The 18,875-nt window shown below is 51.1% G+C and overlaps 1 protein-coding gene across 2 annotated transcripts in view; it reads right to left on the bottom strand.

Moving 5' to 3' along the window:
* The window catches only part of LOC103658289 (carboxyl-terminal PDZ ligand of neuronal nitric oxide synthase protein), a 267,594-nt gene extending 249,024 nt beyond the window's left edge, over positions 1–18,570 (bottom strand). For both annotated transcript variants that reach the window (XM_040635968.1, XM_040635967.1), the window contains exon 1: positions 18,389–18,570. In XM_040635968.1, the coding sequence (XP_040491902.1) occupies positions 18,389–18,493 (105 nt within the window). In that variant the 5' untranslated portion in view covers positions 18,494–18,570. The remainder of the gene's footprint in view (positions 1–18,388) is intronic.
* Positions 18,571–18,875: the final 305 nt, after the last annotated feature.

Raw genomic sequence — 18,875 nt, 5'->3', positions numbered from 1 at the left:
CTCAAGTCATGATCTCAGGGTCCTGGGATCGAGCCTGCTTCTCCCTCTGCCTGCTGCTCCACCTGCTTGCACTCTGTCAAATAAATGAAATCTTAAAAAAAAAAAAATTAAAAACAAATAAAAGTCAGCATCACAGGTGCCCATACAGTGGTCTTAAAAAATCATCTTGCATTAAAAGATACCAGATATGGTGGATTCCAGTCTGAGAAAAAATAAGAAGGGAGAAGAAGAACAGCAAGAGAGAAGAGGGAGAGAAACATCTCCTAGACCCAGAAGAGGCCAGCTGCCAGGTGGCATGGATTCATCAAGGTAAAGACAAACAGTATCACAGGACAGGGAAGGAGACGTGGATCAGCCCTGGCAGGTCACACCCAACACATCGAGGCAACTGCTGGCAGCGTCCAAATACTTCAGCCTACAGACTCTGACCTTCTGGCTTCACTGAGGAAACTCTCACCGTTGTGTGGGAGGACACCTCAAACCCTCTCGGCCGGCATCAACCTACCAGCCCACCTTCTGATGGAGACCAACGCACCTGGACCCCCCACGCGCTCACCTGCAGGGAGGCAAGCGCTGGGTTCGTGTCCACAAGCATATCCAGTCCCTCGTTCAGTTATGGATTTCAGTGTAGAGCCACGAGAAGGCATTCTGGCCCGAACGCTCAGCTTGCTAATCTGAGTAACCTAGGTCTGCTCACAGACATGCCTCCCCACGGACACATCCCTTCTCCTGGCTGCATGCTGCAATTGCCCGAGAGCTTTTAAAATGACAGAGACGGAAAGACTGCAGCCCAGGTAGAGGAAATGAGAATCCCCAGGGGACGTAGACATCTCTATTTTATAAGCTCTCGGGTGGTCCGAAGGTACAGTTGGGTTGCAAAGCACCGTGGCAGTGATAAGGCTGCCCTAAAGGCAAAGGCCCTGGCCCCCAGGGCTGGCAGGCACACGGAGGCCTTCCCCTGCCTGAATTTCTACAAAATCCAAGACTGAGCTCAGTCTCCACCCCCCACACCCCGCTTTGCCTTTCTGCAGAATGTGACCCTGTAAGGTTCTACTGCTTTTCAAAACTTCTCGTTCGGCTGCAATAGGGGAAAATTGACAACCAAGACTTAAAAGGTTTTCTTCCCCACAGAGGAGCAAAAGGTGTAAATATTTGAGAACACAAGGCATGGAGTGAATTCTGCCTGCGTGTGGTTACTTGAGCAACACACGGATGAACAGCCAGGGGCAGGAGCACCAGATCCCACCCCCCACGCCCCCGAGAGCGGGCACTCCACAGCCGGGAACACGGTGAGCACCGCGTGCAGTCTTGCTGTGTTCTGGCTGTTTGCTCTAATTGATCTGTCAGCCAGTATGTGGACATTAGGTAATTGGGATGTGACTTCATCGGGAAAGGGGGATGGTCTGCAGAAGGAATGGGAAGACGACAACAGAATCAGAGTGTTGGAGTTGGGGGGGACCTCAGGGGATCACCTGAGATTTCAGTTCTGAGTCAGCTCTGGTATTTTACAGGTGAGGGGCCTGAAGTACAGAGATGAAAGTGACAAGGTCCAGGCTGTTGGTCCAAGGAAGGGTAGGGTTGGCTCTGCCTCCATCCAGGGCTCTTCTGTGTCACATCCTGGTCTCCTGGACCCTGGACTCCCTGGGTACGGAGGAAAGGCTGGCGAAGAGAAGACCACCTGGAAACAGGGAGGTGCATCCCTCCCACATGGCAGACCAAGGGCATCAAGGCCCCTCCCCCAGAAGAGGGGAGTCCGCAGCCTCACATGTGTGCTTCAGACACCTTAATGAAAAAAACAAGCTACTGCTGGAAAAACGAAATCATCACAAGAAGGCATCACCGTCATGAGGCACCTGACCTCTAAAGGACCCGAGGGATGCGGTCTCATCCTGACACACCAAATCCTTGCCGAATCCACTCACACCTCCCTGTGTTTACTGGGCAGCTGCTACACGCCAGGCCCTCTGCCAGGACTGCCGAAAACACAAAGTTCAACCACTTTGTATAGGGCCTAAGCTACGTACGCGAGTAACAGATTACAAACAAGACCACCAACCAAAGTCGAGAGACCGCTGGAGAAACCAGTATTGGAGGAGGTAAGCCCCGTTAGAGGAGTATGGAGCTGATGTATGAATCCCAGGTGGGCAACAAGAAAGCCAGCTTCAGGCCACAGGCTGGATCACCCTCAGGAGAAGGCAAGGGAGCCTCCGACCATAAAAATCTGCACCATCTTGCCAAGGGAATGGCTGGGAGGGCAAAGTCCCACACCGCACGCTCTCTGCAAAAACCATTTTGAGAAATACATCCAGGGGCGCCTGGGTGGCTCAGTCATTAAGCGTCTGTCTTGGGCTCAGGGCTTGATCCCAGGGTCCTGGGATCCAGCCCCGCATTGGGCTCCCTCTTGGGAGCCTGCTTCTTCCTCTCCCACTCCCCCTGCTTGTGCTCCCTCTCTCGCTGGCTGGCTCTGTCAAATAAATAAATAAAATCTTTAAAAAAAAAAAAAGACAGACAGAAAGAAATACATCCAACAGAACTCAGGACAAGTGGGCTGGGCAAAAGCAGAATTGCTACGGCAAGAGTCATACCAAGGATCCCACTCCAGACCCAGGCACCCGGGGAAACAAGCGGAGGAGCGAAGTGGTGCGTGCTCAGTGACGTCGGCCTCACTCACTTGTTCATTCAAGGTCAGTGGTGCACCTGTTATGCGTCCAGAGTGGATCAGACATGGTGCTCGTTTGGGGATCTCGCAGGCCAGAGGGAACCCGGGGGCAGGGGGAACCATACAAGACAGAAGTGGTTGTGATACAGGCAGGGAGTATTAGCAGAAGGCCTAGGAACACACCAGACATTGCTGTCGGCTACCTCTAACAACCTCATTAGCCTCAGGAACCCATTACAGATTTGCCACCAGTGACTTCTAAAATCCCTGCCTGAAGTTCTCATGTTCCAGCAACTTCCACTTCAAGAAGATACCAGGAGGGAGAAAGGGCCATCCTAATCCCAGCTTGTGGAGAATGTCAGCTACCCAGGGTCTGTGGTGTTTTTGTTTTTTGTTATTTTTTTGTTGTTTTTTTTTTTTAAGATTTCATTTATTTGACAGAGAGAGAGAGACAGCCAGCAAGAGAGGGAACACAAGCAGGGGGAGTGGGAGAGGAAGAAGCAGCCTTCCAGCAGAGGAGCCTGATGTGGGGCTCGATCCCAGAATGCCGGGATCACGCCCTGAGCCCAAGGCAGACGCTTAACGACTGAGCCACCCAGGCGCCCCAGGGTCTGTGTTCTTATAGCCCTTCCGAGCAGCCCATGCAGCCTCTCGCTCATTTCACAAGGGGCTCCCACAGACACCGTCTCATGCTCATCGTGTGGCTGAACGGACCTTAAGCTGTCATGTCTCAGCAGCCTGAACAGCACTGCTCCCCCAACTCTGAGGGAGTGAGAGATGTCAGGACTGCTCAAGGAATATAGAGAACTCCACACAGGACATCAGGACGTGGCGCGACTAAGGGCCCAACCCCTGGCCAACAGCTTAGGACCAGACAGAGAGGAGGCAAGTGACACCACCTTTCAAGCTCATGCAGTTCACATTTTAAAGGGTCCTCCAAATGGAGGTCATTCAAAGCCTTGTCACGGGAGTTCCAATGATCCAATCCACGTTCCTTGGAAGCACAGACGATTTAATTCTGCATCCTTTCTGACTCTCCTTCCCAAATACAGCCTGGCCTTGGTCTAATTTCTCTGACCTCTACCCCTTCATTTCCATGCCCCCCACCCTTCATTACCCCGGTTCAGGTCCTATACCTGGGTTTTTAGCACTGCTCCTCTGTTTGCTTTATTTTTACAAATAGCTCTTATCCCTTTCCTCATCCCAATACAAGGCACTGTGTTTATGAACCCTCGTCTCCTCCACTCCTACCACAGGACAACCTTTCCCTTCTCCTTCCCTTCCCTAAAAGCTGCCCACTCCCTTCATTACTCATGCATGTGCCCCTGCCAAACTGAAGGAGGCCTTGTACCTCTGGGCAACTTCCAGAGGGGAACATGGGCCCTGGTTCCAGCCGCTACCAGCTCTCATTGGTCTCTTACTACCCCCCTACCACGCACACACGCGAGGGCAACCCACTCTTTGCACAACTACTCCAGTGACATTCTTACACTCAAGAATTGTCATTTCATGCCCCTGCAAGACCCCTTCTGAAGTCACAGCCCGAGTCATTAACAGCGGCCTCTGAACACCGTCCTGGGTCTGGGGAAGAATATACGCAGAGAAGCTCTCCCCCAGCACAGCAGTACCGTCAGCTCATGAGGAAAGCTCAGTGGAATATCCACCGGAAAAAACAAGGCCCTGTTTTAGCAAATTCGTGGTCCAGTGTTGCCCCAGATTTGGGGATGGAGTGACCTTGGACAAGTCACTTAACACAGAGCCTCCTGAACCACCGTACGAGAGAAAATACCATCTATCATGCAGTGTAGTTCAAAGGATTAAATGAGAAAGCTTAGAAGACACCTCGCAGAATGCCCAGCACACAGTATGTGGTCAATACCTGATCCTAGCATCGTGCCCGTCTTTCCACACATCCGTAGCTCCCCAGCCTGCGGGATTTCCTTCCAGTCACCGTCTGATCTTCTGGTTCTTTGACCCCAACACCAAGCATTGTACCCCCAGTACAGAAGCACAATAAATACGTCCTATAGGATTGGATCTATTTCCACACCTGCAATTAGGAACACGTATTCTGGGAACACAGGTTAGATTCAGAACGGGCTACATGGAGGAAAGAAATAATCTATGGAAGGAAAGTGAATAGAAGGGCTTTAAGGACTAGGAGGGAGTACACAAGGATTCATGAAGACCAGCACTTGGGGAAGAGCCCAGGGCCTTCTGGTCCTTTCACCAAAACCGCCTCCGCCGGCTCCAGCACACGGACCCGGAGGTTCTCGATTGTGCGTCCTGATGTGATTACAATCACCTGGAGGAGCTTTACCGCCATAATTGACGATGTTATAGTTTCAGGTGTGCCCATCGCTTCGAGTCCACCTGTTACTCAGGGCTCACCATGACAAGCGCCATCATCCAATCACCCTGCGGTTATTACAATATCACGGACCACGTTCCCTCTGCTGCACTGTTCGTCTCTGACTTACTCTGTAACTGCAAGTTTGTACCTCTTAATCCCCATCACCTATTCACCCATCCCCCCACCTCTCCTGTCTGACAACCACCAGTCTGTTCTCTGCATTTACGAGTCTATTGTTTTTCAGATCCCACATAAAAGTGAAATCATATGGCACGTATCCGACTTACTTACATAACATCCTCTAAATCTATCCACGTTGGCACAAATGGCAAGATCTCATTTTTTATAGCTGAATAATATTCCATTGCATGTGTATAAACACACATACACACCCTTTTCACTATCCGTTCATCTTTTAAAGCTTCCCGTGTGCGCAACTGTTTCCAGAAACAGAGTAGACAAACTTTTCTCCATTCCTCCTGCTGACAACAACCAAAAACTGCAGCTAGCACATACAAAGCTAGCAGAAGAGGACTCAAAGACAGAAAGAAGGCCAAGCAGCCAGGGACCTCAGCACCCAGGGAACGACGTGGCAATTGGCTTCCCTGGGTTTTCTTTCCGCCTCATGTATCCCAAACCGGTTGCCGGAGAAGCCAGAGACCCAGAAACACCAACAGGCGGACCATTTAAAAAATCCCAGGACGCCCGCTGGCTTAGTCACGAGAACATGCAACTCTTGATCTCCAGGTTGTGAGTTCGAGCCCCACAATGGGTGTAGAGATTACTAAAAAAAAAAAAAAAAATTTTTTTAAAGTCCCAAGAGGAGCCTGCTTTCTCCAGCCAAAGGACCAGGGCGGGGCAGCCTCCCACGACAGAAAAGTTTCAGACAATACCAGCCCTACTCCAGCCCAACGCCACAAAAGAAAACCGTGCCCCCACCAGCTGGGTCAAGAACCCTGACTTCTGGGGCGCCTGGGTGGCCCAGTCGGTGAAGCCTCTGACTTCAGCTCAGGTTGTGATCCCAGGGTCCTGGGATCGAGCCGCTCAGCGGGGAGCCTGCTTCTCCCTCTCCTGCTCCCCGTTTGTGCTCTCACACTCTCTTGCGTGTGCTCTCTCTCAAATAAAATCTTTTAAAAAAAGAAAGAAACCTGACGTCTACCTTCATCAGCCTGGAAGGAGACGCTCCACCCTTACCTTCTTCCTGAGGCTATCAGGGAAGGCTGCATGGAAGCCCGCCGCCAGGGTAACACAGCCTCCACCCCTCCCTGCTGGGGGCAGAGGAGGCGGAGCAGAGAGTTCAGGACTTTCACCAGCACACAGCGGTTAAAAAGGCAGAGCGTCACTGGAAGCCCGGGAGCAACACCCGTGAGGCGCTCCTGCCCGGCTGAGGCATGGTCTCAGCTGAGGCCAATTAAGACTCCAGACTTCCAGCCCCACCTGACAGTAATGGGGCAGAGGAGTCCTGCTGAAACAGAAGATTTAATTAAGATCCAGAATCTCCTAATACCCAAAATGTCCAGGTTTCAATCAAAAATCATTCATCATTCCGGGAACCAAGAAAATCTCGACATGAATGAGAGAAGACAATCAACAGATGCCAACACCAAGATGACAGATATACTCGAATTACCTAACAAAAATTTTAAAGCAGCCTTCATTTAAGTAATGTGCTTGGGGTTACAAAAAAAAAAAAAAAAAACAGCCTCACAAAAGAAACAGAAGACATGAGAACTGCAATCCCCAGGCAGCACCCCCTACTAAGTGAATTAGAATCGCCAAGAACACCCCTCCATCAGAATGGTTTTTCTAACTCCCCGATGAGCAGCCAGGTGTCAGAACCAGTGCTCCAGGTCCAGCGTCTCAAATTAGGGTGTCTATCAGCATCACCTGGAAGACGTGATCAAGACACATCAGGCCCTAATGCTACTTCAACAAGCCCGGGCCTCCGTATTTTTATCGGTTTCCAGATGATTCTGAGACGCCACAGTTTGAGAACAGCTGCCTTCACTAATTGAAGGCATTTGCAGGGGATTCTGCTCCTTGAAGGACGCTGCAAAATTCTTGACCTGAAAGAGGAAAGAGTTGCATTTAAGTACCCTTGAGTCCAGAGGTCAAGTTTCCATCACACTTTGGACACGGGTGCCAGGATAAAACGTGTTTAAGCGGCGTTGCCAAATTTAAGAACAGAAAACCCACACACGTGGAGGGCCCGCCTGAAAACGTAACTACGCCCCAGGTACAGGTCATGTGTGTTTATGTGGAAAGAGCATGGGAGTGAGATGTTATGTTACCTGTCACTCGGCCCCTGGGAGACATTAATCTTCCTCTTGGCAGAAAAAGAAAACACTTCCACATGAGCGCCTCTTCCCATCCGAGGAGCCCAACACAACAACGGAAGAGTTTATAATCAAGATAGAACAAAAGGACACAACAGAGGAGCTTCTCTGTGGGGCGCTGTGGGCTGAGATTTCCAAGAGCAACAGGAGCTCCTTGGCTGAAGACGGCCAGCATTCACCCTCTCCTGGAGGGGCCTCCGGGCAGAGAGGATGGGTCCTCCAGGCAGAGAGGATGGGTCCTCAGAAATGGAGCTGGGAAAGGCAGGGAAGGGGGCGTGGACACGGCTGGGAGGAAGAGGTGTGGTGAGGGGGAGCGGAGCCCACCGCTACACAGGAAGTGCGCAGCAAAGCCCAGCAAATAACAGCACTCCCCAGGAAGGAAGGGCCTCCCAAGCTGCTCTCCCCCCACTGGCTGTCCCACTCACTAACGCCTCCTGTCCAGATCGAGAGATCAGCAACATGGCGCACCAGAGGAGTCTTTGCAAGTGGCCTGTGGCCCACTGGCACACAGCAGCAGACCAGTCCCTGGGTCACAGGCAGGACCTCGATGAGGGGTGTGAAGACCACCACCTTTACTAGACCATTTGCCCATTCAATCCGGCCTAGAAAGATGTGCCTCAGTTTCCTCCTCTGCAAAATGGGAACAATAACATCTACCCTCATGGGGCCACTGTAAAGGTTAACATATGTAAAACGCTGAGAACTAAGCACAGAATATGTACTTGATAAATATTAGCTCTTGGTATTTTGGAAGATATGCAGTGATGATGCCCTCAGCCCAACTGCCTGGCTTTGTCCGGGGGGAACCTATCCATTACTAAACTCTGTCTCTCTATGCCTCAGCTTCCCCATCTGTAAAATGGGTGATAAGAGTACCTTCACTCCCACAGCTGTTCGGAAGAAAAATCATTCCATAAATGTGAACAGGGCCTGGAACACAGTAAGTGCTTTTAAAATGACAGTGATTATTATGTTGGCTTTCTACGATGTGGACAGGCTGGTGGAGTTTCCCGTTGGCCCTAGAGGAGCTTACAGCCTAGATCAGGAGGCAGGAGATGCACACACGAGACCAGCAGGGAAGAGCAGACACAACACAGGACCTGAGACAATTCTGCAAGCATGCATTGCCTTCTCATGTGCTCACACACAGGCTAAAACAGTTCAGAATGTTCTGGGTGCAGGAGAGTTCCAGGTCTCATTCCGCTCTCAGGCTGCTCAGGTCAACAGTCCTCCTGGGAAGCACTGTACCTCCAGAATAAATGGGGGAGAAGCCACAGCCCTCCTTTCGCACGGATGGACCATCAGGGTGTAAGACCCACGAGCCTCAGTCAAGGGCTGCAGAAAACCAACGGGCTGACACGCTATGGGTAGAGGAGCCGGGGTCCGAAGGGCTCGGCCACTCTGGGGACAAAACTTGCTGGAAGTGCCCCCGTAAGTAACTTTTAAAGCCAGCTGCTCTGGGGCTTATAAGGAAACGTGATGCTGAATAGAAAAATTGAAAGGGGAAATGTAAGCATCACAAGATATTAATTAATCCCATGATGCAAGATTCCTTCTGCTTAGATTACCTCTGCTTACAGAAATATTTATCCAAGACATTCAGGGAAAGACAGTGAAGACAGACAGCATACCGCACGCCACGAGATTCTGTGATTTTTAATCCTAACGAGGATTAAAGGCTGGAACACATGTGATGGGGGCATGTCCCAGCAGCTCGTTAACCCTTTTTTTCTTCCCTCCCGAGGAGGCTGACAGCTATTTTAAGCCCACAAAGTAGTCACGCTGTCTGAGTTGCAACTTTGGGAATCAGAGTGGTCCCATAGCCAGAGCTTTAAACAGGCGTGCAGCGTGAAGATAATGCACTACCAGGCCTCCGACTTATCGAAGAATTAATCTACTATTGCCGCAGATTACAACCACGCACAGACGAAACCTATGGCGCAATTTGTAGGACAAAATACTGCTCATAACAGCAGCAGCCCGCCCCGTGCCAGGCCGCACGAGGCCTTTCCATGTGCAGCTCATGTACCCCAGGAGGTGGGTGATACGTGTGCCCTCTCTTTACAGACCAGGGTACCACAGGACAGATGTGAAGTTACTGGCAGAAAGTCACACACCCAGAGAGGGATGGGGCCGGGATCTGGACCCAAGCACAGTCCGGCTCCTGACCCCATCCTCTGCTACACTGTCAACCAAATCCATGTTCCTAAGATTATAAACTAGCAAGTGAAAGGAAACAAAACAATGAATTAGGGGGGAAAAGGTATCAATTCATTAATGCGAACACGACAGGCTGAAGATGGGTTTTTTACTAATAAATGCCAATTATCTCTTCCTGAAACCGGCCACATGTTCTGTAATCAAAGATTCTAACTCCACCGCCCATCCATCACGGGAATTCCATTTAATTCGGGGAAAATGCTTACTCGGCACTTCCTCTGCAAGGAAGAGGCATTCTGCGAGGTGGGGGCGGGGGTGAGTCCTGGGAGGCTAGGGGACTGCACAGAGCAGGAGACCAGGTCGGGAGGGGACGGGAGCCAGCTGAGGCCTGTCCAGTTCTTGGGCTCACGTCAGGGCCCTCCTGGCAGTCCTCATAGACAGCATCTCAGAAATTATGTCCATTTACTGCAAATGCACATTCTCTATGCAAGGAACTGCACTCGGCACTGCACTCGGCATGGGGCGGGGTGGCAGAGCGACAAAGCCCCTGATGACGACGCAGGGAGGAAAAAATCAGGGACGAGCTGCTCAACTGCACAGTGGGGTCTGGTCAGTCCTCTCAACACAGGAGGGACTGGTCACGCCACCCCAGCAAGTGACACTGGGCTACGTCTGAGTGGGACAAGGGGGCCTAGGGAATGGGGTGTACTCTGATCAGGTCGGAGTATGGGGTGACAAGGGCAAGTGTTCAAAAACAGAGAGCCCTGAATATCATGCTAAGAATTTTGGATCTAATATAGTAGGCTTGGAGACTCTCTGTGTTTTTGAGTAGGAGGACAATATAATTATATTGCAGGAAAATTACCACAGCAAAAGTTTACAGGATCAAGTGGAGGCCTCCAGAAAGCTACTCAAACAGTCTGGGGAGAGGTAGTGAGCGTCTGAACCAGCCAGAGGTAGGAAAGGAAGGAACGAGCAGGGTGCATGGGTGGAGGTCACTGAGAAAATTCAAGAACACAGCAACTGACTTGATGTGGGGGTTTGGCCACAATGGGGATCCAGTGAACAACCGATGAGTCGGCTGTTACACCAAAGGGTCCAGGCAGTGCTCCAAAGTGTCAGGCCTTGTTGCCCGAGAGCTTGGTGGGGTCACTAAGAGGAGTCCCAAGTCAGATTTGTTATCCAGCTTGTGGAGGAAAGGGGTCAGCAACACATTCCTTGGGGCAGAGACAACCAGCAGGAAGCAGCAAATAGACATCTAGAGTCTGGACTGGAGTTAGAGGTCCAGGAGCCAACCTGCCTAGCAGAGAGGGGGGGATGCAAACATGCCCTCACAGGAGAGGTGCAAGGGAGGAGAAAGGAGGAGGAGGAGGGCGAGTGGGAGGGACAGGCAGAGCACAGTCACCCGAGAGCCTGCTCTGGGAGCCGACTGAGGCATTCCGAGGAGGACAGGTTGCACAGCAAGAAAACTCAGCAAGGTACGAGCACAGAGCAGGGGACAGTACAACAGTTTCTATTCGGGAGCCAGGACAGAAGTCAGCACACTGCCAGGAGCTGAGCAGACACTGGGAAACTACAGAGAGCAGACGCTCTCTCCCCGGACTAAGCTGAGAAAGGGCAGGAGGGACACTTGTTAAAGAAAGAGGTGCAGAGCAGTGGATCTTCACGTAGGGAAGGCCACAGTGCATTTCTGGGCAGAGAGCAGTGAACCGGTGGGGAGGAAGGTCGGCCCAGGGCAAGCTGGGGGTGGGCAGTGATGGGGATATTGAACAAGGTCTCTGCAGAGGACAGAGGGCAGATGGATCCCAAAAAGAAAGAGGGGGAAAGAAAAATATATATAATTGGACTTCATCACAATTAAAAACTTCCACATTTCAAAGGGCAGTATGAACAAAGTGAAAAGACCACCCACAGAATAGGTGAAAATACGCACACATCTATATAAAGGACTTGAATACAGCATAAAGAACTCTTACAACTCAAAAGTTTTAAAAAGACAATCCAAAAAATGGGTCAAAGATCCGAACAGAGGCTTCTCCGAAGACGACATATAAATGGCCAATAAACATGTGAGAAGATGTTCTGTATCATTATTCATCAGGGAAATGCAAATAAAAACCACAATAGACAGCACTTCACACCCACTAGGCTGGCTAGACTCAAAAAGCCAGACTATAGTAAGTGCCGGTGAGGACGTGGGAAACCAAAACCTCGCTAGTGGGTACGGTGCAACCACACTGGAAACAGCCCCTGCCGGTTCCACAAAGGGTTAAACCTAGTTACTAGGAGACGCAGCAATTCCACTCCTACTTATCTACCCACAAGAAATGAAAACAGACATCCCCAGCAAACCTTGGACACCCGTGTTTACAGAAGCAGGATTCACAGGAGCTAAAGAAGAAACCTCAGTGTCCATCAGTGGGTGCGTGGGTAAACAAAATACGGCAATCCGTGCCATGGAGTATGATCCGGCCGTTAAAAGGAGTGACGCACTCACACCTGCTGCAGGACGGGCTGAAAACACGCTAAGGTAACGATGCAGTCGCGGGGCGCCTGGCTGGCTCAGTCCATTAAGCGTCCGACTCTTGGTTTCAGCTCAGGTCGTGATCTCAGGGTAGTGAGATCGAGGCCCTTGTCGGGCTCCACACTCAGCAGGGAGTCTGCTTAGAGATTCTCTCCCTCTGTTCCTTCCTACCCCTGCGTGCATACGTGCTATTAAATAAATCTTAAAAAAAAAAACTGCCGGTCACATGCACGTGTGCGCACACACAGAAAACATATTACATGATTTCATGGATATAAAATGTCCAGAATAGGCAAATCTAGAGACAGAAAGCAGTTTAATGGTTGCTTAGGGCTGGGACGGATGGGGGGGTAGGGGGATGCTAACTAGAGGGTAGAGAGGTTTCTTTTGGAGGTGATGAAAATATTCCAAAACTGATTGCAGTGACGGTTGCACATGTCTGTGAATATACTAAAAACCACTTCCACTTAATTGTATATTTTACGTTAGTGAATTGTATGGTACGTGACTTATGCCTCAATAAAACTCTCAGAAAGAAGGGGAAAAGGAAGCTCATCTTCCAAAACGAGGAAGGACGAAGGAAAGCAGCAGAGATCAAGTTTCCAACATCGAGCAGGAAAGTGGAAGGGGCAGAAAGGGTCATGGGCATGGCCCCAGGCAGCGCCAGGGATCAGGACAAGGATGGCGAGGTCACTGGGGAGCTAAAGGCAGCCTCAAGGCAATGAGGGTGTGAGGAGGCAGATAATTATAGTCAAAGAAAGCATTCTGAAAGTCGAGTTCCTGGAAGTAGCAGCGTTATGAGTAAGCGATAATAAACGGTGAGGGTGATTAGGGTCTTGGACATAATGACTGGCAAAGGTCAACATTATATGTGGCTGCATGATTTGCACCACTGAAAGGACTGGGACATTTTGGGCCAAGGAGACAAGACTGAAAGCCATCATTTCATGAAATGTATGGCTAGGTAGAAATAGACTTGTCTGTCAGATCCCCAAACACCAGCTGTGGAGGAACACATGGGGGCACCTGGACAAATAAAAACAGGCATCATCTAGGAGCAGCACTGTATCTTTGAAACTCACTGCCCCCCAAAAGTGGTCTGGGCAGAAGATAACAATGGGACGGGTGCCTGGCTGGATCCGTTAGTAGACCACACGACTGTTGATCTTGGGGTCGTGAGTTCCAGCCCCATGTTGGGGGTAGAGCTTACTTAATTAAAAAAAAAGAAAAGATAACAATGGGTTTAAAAGCATCTGGACAAATACATAAGAGGGTGAAATGAACCTTTGCTTCAGTGGTCGTATCAATGTATACAGCAGGCCCTCCATCTGAACCCCTACTGGTCCAGAAGACAAGACCTTGGAGGCAGAGCTCACACACCCAGGATACTGTGGAGTCGGGGTGAGAGCTCTTTACCATGCTACAGGCTCAAGTATGAGTCAGAGCACCCCATTTATGGTGAGCCAATACTGTAATGTCCTAATCTGGAAGCCCTCACCACAGCGTGCTCAAGAGGCATCCACAGGCAGCCTGCTGTCCGGGGTTTCTGGAATCTCTAAAATCCACATCATGGAAAACACCAGCCAGTGAAACCAGTTAGCAAGGAGGGAAATATGGCCAGACAGCGGAGTTCAGCTTTGACCAAAAGCTCCCCAGCTGCAAAATCACTGCACAATATGACAATATCCTTACTGCTTTCAGACTCTCTACAATTCGTACTTTCTTCCACTTGACAAATAATTTGTTACTGCTGGCTAGGTATGCACCTGATGCTGGGGCAGGGGGTTCAATGCAGAAGCAGGAGACAACGTCCTCAAAGGACACTCAACATCACTGCAGAAGGTATACGCAGAGGGGAAAAACACAAAATTTTGTAGCCGACTGTGACCCGATGACAGCTTCGGCAATCTCTCCCACCCCATGTGCACCCGTGCAATGTGACCCTAACGCTTCCCCCTCAGGAATGAAATCCACTTCTCCTCCCCTTGAATCTGAGCCGGCCTATGGCCTGATTTGACCAACAGAATACAAAAATGACCCTGTGTTAACTTTGGAGGCCAGGCCTTCGAGGTTCTGCCTTCGCTGCCTGGAACACTCCCTCTTGAAAGTCATGTGAGTGATACCTTCTAGGACCTTCCAGCCCAGCCCAGCCACAGCTAAATGAAACCAAACGAGTGAGCCCGTCAACATCACACGCAACAGAAGAACAGCCCAGCCAAGCCCCGCCTGAATTCCTGGCCCACGAAATAAACAGATGCTATGTAAAGCCACTCCGTTTTCAGGTAGTCGGTTAAGCTGCAATAGATTACTGAAACTGACTTGAAGCCAGGAAACCAGGGATGAGTCCTGGTTCTGTTCTAATCCAGCGAGGTGACCCTGGGTCAATGACTTCCCCCTGCACTGCAATTTCCTCCTCTGTAAAAGGAGGGGGTTGTGTACCAAGTAAGCTAAGGTGCTTTCCAGTTGTGACAGTCTGCACCATTCACGCGGTCTCTGGGAACGGGCGAGGCCATGAGCGCTGTGCACACAGAGGGGCGACTCCTCGAGCATTCAGAGGAGGAACCGTGGACCAGGAGACAACAGCACTGGGCCATGGCAGCTCCATGACTCATACAAGTCCTCGCTAAATATCAGCTGGAATCATATTGTCTTAGCAATTCTGTGATGCCAGTCGAGTTAATCCCTCTGATTCCCAATTTTTTTTCATCTGAGAAATGGAGAGGACACTAATGTTTCTGTTTCTACATGAAGAAAAGTCTTTGTATGGGAAAGTCCCATGCAAATAAAAAAATCACCTACAAAATGCATAACTATGCTACTAATACTTGTATTATTCTTTGCACCGAAGGCATTCGCTGTCTCCTCCTCACCCAGCAAGGGGAGACAGTCCGTCAATGGTACTGGCTATCAGGAAGACACACGGGGAAAAAGGAGAGGCAGGTACGGAGGGGCCACACAAGCCATCAGGCCAAGTGAGATCTTACCACCCACCCCACCAGCAATGATCGATGAGCTAGGCACCCATCCTGACCACGGAGAGCAGGTAACCCCTTAGGAGCAGCTCCCAGTCCAGGAGGACATCTAGAAACAGCCCAGCAATAAAAATTTAAGGAATTTCCTGCATCTGAGTCCGAGAGGCCAGCAACCTGAGGATGCCCCACCAGTGAGCCATGAACCAGACCCCTGCCCAGCACAGAGGGAACACTCCATAAAAAGTATTAAGTAAGCACTGGATCTGGGAGTCTGGAGTCAAAGCACCCAGGTTTACTCGCTTGGCCATCCACAGCTGTGTGCACTAAAGCAGCCAACAACCTCCCTGAGCCTATGTCCTCATTTATAAGACATAAGGAGACCCACCTCTAGGGAAGCAATGAGAATTACATGAAACTGCACATGAAAAACATCTAAGATTTTGCTTAATCATTAATGCATGATGTTTTCTTTCTTTTTTTTTTTTTTTTTTTTTTTTTTGGTAGAGAGAGAGCGAGAGCTGGGGGAGAGGGGAGAGAGAATCTTAAACAGGCTCCTCACCCAGCATGGAGCCCAATGCAGGGCTCGTATCTCTCCACCCTGAGATCATGACCTGAGCCGAAATCAAGAATCAGATGCTGCTTAACTGACTGAGCCACCCAGGCACCCTCATGATGTTTTTAAATGCACTGACCCTCTGATTCCCAGATGCCCTTCAACCCCAGCCACAACCTTTCAATCTCTGCAGAAGCCTGAAAATGAGCGGCATCCGTCCAAACAGTCACTCCATCCAGTGTTGATTCTGAAAAACTGCCAGCCCTTGGGAGAGAAAGACCTGCGCTCATTTTCCAAGGGGATCTGACAAGGCAGCAAGAATACATTTACATTTTCCAGCCTGTGCTTTTCCAAAACAAGGGACGAATGTGGTGTGGATTTAACCCTGAAATCCCAGTGAGTGTGCAGGTCCACAGACCCTGCTCTGGTGGGAGGTGGAAACCAGCCAGAGGACGCACTTGCTGGACGCACCTGCGGCAGGGAAGCTTCTGCTTCCACCTCTACTCAGGTCTTGGCTGAGGGGTTTGAATGTACTGGTATCCAGCGTCGATTACAAAGGGCTGGGAGTTAGGACCCAGGCCTCAGTCAGCCCTGTCCTTTCTCCTCTACCTTGCCGTTCTCAGAGCAGAACCCCTTGGTCCCCTATGTCTCAGATCTGCACTCAGAACACAGCCTGGACCAGCTGTGGCTCCCCCTCCTCTAATCAAGCACCACTGTGTGTGAACCCGGGGAAGTTACTATAGGAACGACATCATGCAGCCCCCAGACGTCTGCTTAGAAAAGAAATTCCAGGGGCGCCTGGGTGGCTCAGTCCTTAAGCGTCTTGTCTTCGGCTTAGGGCCTGATCCCAGGGTCCCGGGATTGAGCCCCGCATCAGGCTCCTCCGCTGGGAGCCTGCTTCTTCCTCTCCCACTCCCCCTGCCTGTGTTCCCTCTCTCGCTGGCTGTCTCTCTCTTTCTCAAATAAATAAATAAATAAAATCTTTTAAAAAAAATAGAAAAGAAATTACATGTTGGGAAGGTGAAGGTAAGATCCAGCAAGTTGGAGGCAAGCCTCAAGCCCAGTGTTTCTCAAAGTCTGGTCCCAGCCACTTGCATTAAATCACCTGCAATTCCCATTAAGGGTACCCAGTCCCTGGCTCCCCCCAGATGTGTCAAATTAGAATTGGGGGTGGCAAGAATCAGACTTTTCAATAGGATTCATATGCCTACTAGGTTTTGAGACCTAGTTGGGATCAAAGGCAGAGACCATGCAAAAAGAATTTAAAAGGTTTTAAAACACTTTAATTCTTGATCCCCCTTCTTGCCCTCATTCTCATGAAACGGAGCACTGGTGACCCAAACAAGACAAAGCTAATTCCCCGGTTTATGGATATCCAAGAAAACTGAATTATGATCATGATAAAAAGCCATGCTGTAAAGTGAAAAACTTGTTCACCAGAGCAACAGGCCTGGACAAAAATTAACCCAAACATCCCATCTTAGACCAACCAGATCTATTCTGAGAGAAGCAAGATAAGATCTTGGCTACAGCCCCACTCTGGTCCCAGCCATACCCAGTAATTCGGCTCTGCATTCCACCGCAGGGTTTGAGTGGGGTGGGGGGTGGGGGATAGGGGGTGTCCTAGCTCTAGCAAATATGGTTGGGGGAAGGTTATGGGGGGGGGGAGTTAAGATTCACCAATTCATTCATCCCCATGAGAAGGAAAAAAAGTCTAAAGATAACTGACTGCACTGGGCACATATCAGACACTCGAAAGATGTTTCACAAACTGAAGGAAATAGCCACCTGATGGAATCACCCTTGCCTGAGATAACACCATGCATCTTCAAAGTCATGAAGGAAAAAAGGGAACGAGGAGTAAAACTGTCTCCACATCGAAAGTACTGTCTTTTCAAAACCAGCAAGAACCTAAAAAACAACCTACTGGGAAGGGTAATACCTTCTGTCACTTATCAGCGACAGGCACACTGCAGGTGCTGAGAAACTCTGGGTCTTTGGGGTCAGGTGGTATGAAGAAAGAGCAGAAGCACTTTCCGCAAGTGATGGGCAGCGGGAGCCCCAGCTGTGACTGCAGGAACCAGAACGCCTCCCTCTGGGAAGTGCATCTCAGGGGGTCAGCCTTATCGCGCACCTCCTGGTCCAGTCCCCAGGCTTGCGCCCCGCCCCCTCCCCAAGGACGGACCAGAGCTGAAAATTCCAGCCATCCCCGCTAAATTCTTCAACAGCGGTTCCCTACTAGCTGCTGAAACTTAACATTACGCCACAAAACTAGCAAATGGGCAGCTTTCACCCTTCCCCCTTCAATGACTGGCACTTGCAAAGGAGTGGTGGCAAATCAGGCATTTAAGAAGTGACTGACACCTGGACCCGGTTATCTGGAATCTAAAACAAAAACACCCCTGTATTATTTTCTTCAATCAGGAAGTAAGCATTCCCCCTTTAAAAAAACCTTCCTGAAAGCACCTCTCCCATGGGATCCCAGCAGGTAAATAACACCAGAGCTTCCCCAAAGCGATTCTAAAGAACCAGGGGTCCAGGCTGCTTTCCCCCTCTGGCCTCTCCTGATTGGAAGGAGGGATCGGGAAGTCAGGCAGTCCCGGGAGGTGAGAATGGGGGCGTCTGCAGGTGGGAGGAGGGGGCGAAGCAATACCGCCCAAACTTCGCAGCTGCTCTGTAGCAGTTCTGGGCAGGAGCCCGCGGAATTCAGTCCCGACAAGGGGAGTCACTTCCCTAACAGAAAGGCCCCCCACATCAGCCTGGCCCGCCAGCCCCGCGTCCGCTCGGACGTGCCCCCTCCCCGGAATGCCCCCCCCCCGGGGGCCCCTTACCTTGGCCTCGAAGCAAATGCCGTGCTGGAAGGCGTCCTCGTTGTGCAAGGGTATCCGCAGGTCGTGCCCATCGTCCACAAGGTTGTACTTGGTTTTGCTGGGCATGGTGGTGACCCGCGGTGGACAGGCTCCTCCAGAGGCGGCGGCGGGAAGGGGCTGGCCACACCGGGGAGGGGTGAGGAGGGGAGGGGAGGGGCGCGCGGCGGCCGCGGGAGCCGGGACCCGAGTGGCGCCGAGGGCCGGACGGCAGCGGGCTGCGCGGCTGCGGGCGGCGCTGTGGCCGCGCGATTCCTGCGGGCGAGGAGGGCGGCGGCGGCGGGAGCCCGAGCGGGTGGCGCGGGCCGGGGGAGGGGAGCGGTGGGCGCGCGGCCCGAAACGGGACCGGCGCGGCGGCTGTCCCGGACGAGGAAGAAAAGGCGGCGGCGGCAGCGGCGGCGGCGGCGGCTGCAGCGGCGGCAGAGCGGGGTGCCTGTCACGGAGACGCCGG

This window comes from Ursus maritimus, unplaced genomic scaffold (genome assembly GCF_017311325.1).
Source record: "Ursus maritimus isolate PB19 unplaced genomic scaffold, ASM1731132v1 scaffold_2, whole genome shotgun sequence".
NCBI classification, from domain to species: Eukaryota; Metazoa; Chordata; class Mammalia; order Carnivora; family Ursidae; genus Ursus; species Ursus maritimus.
Note: the sequence above shows the minus strand (reverse complement) of the source record. Positions and strands in the feature narration are given on the sequence as shown.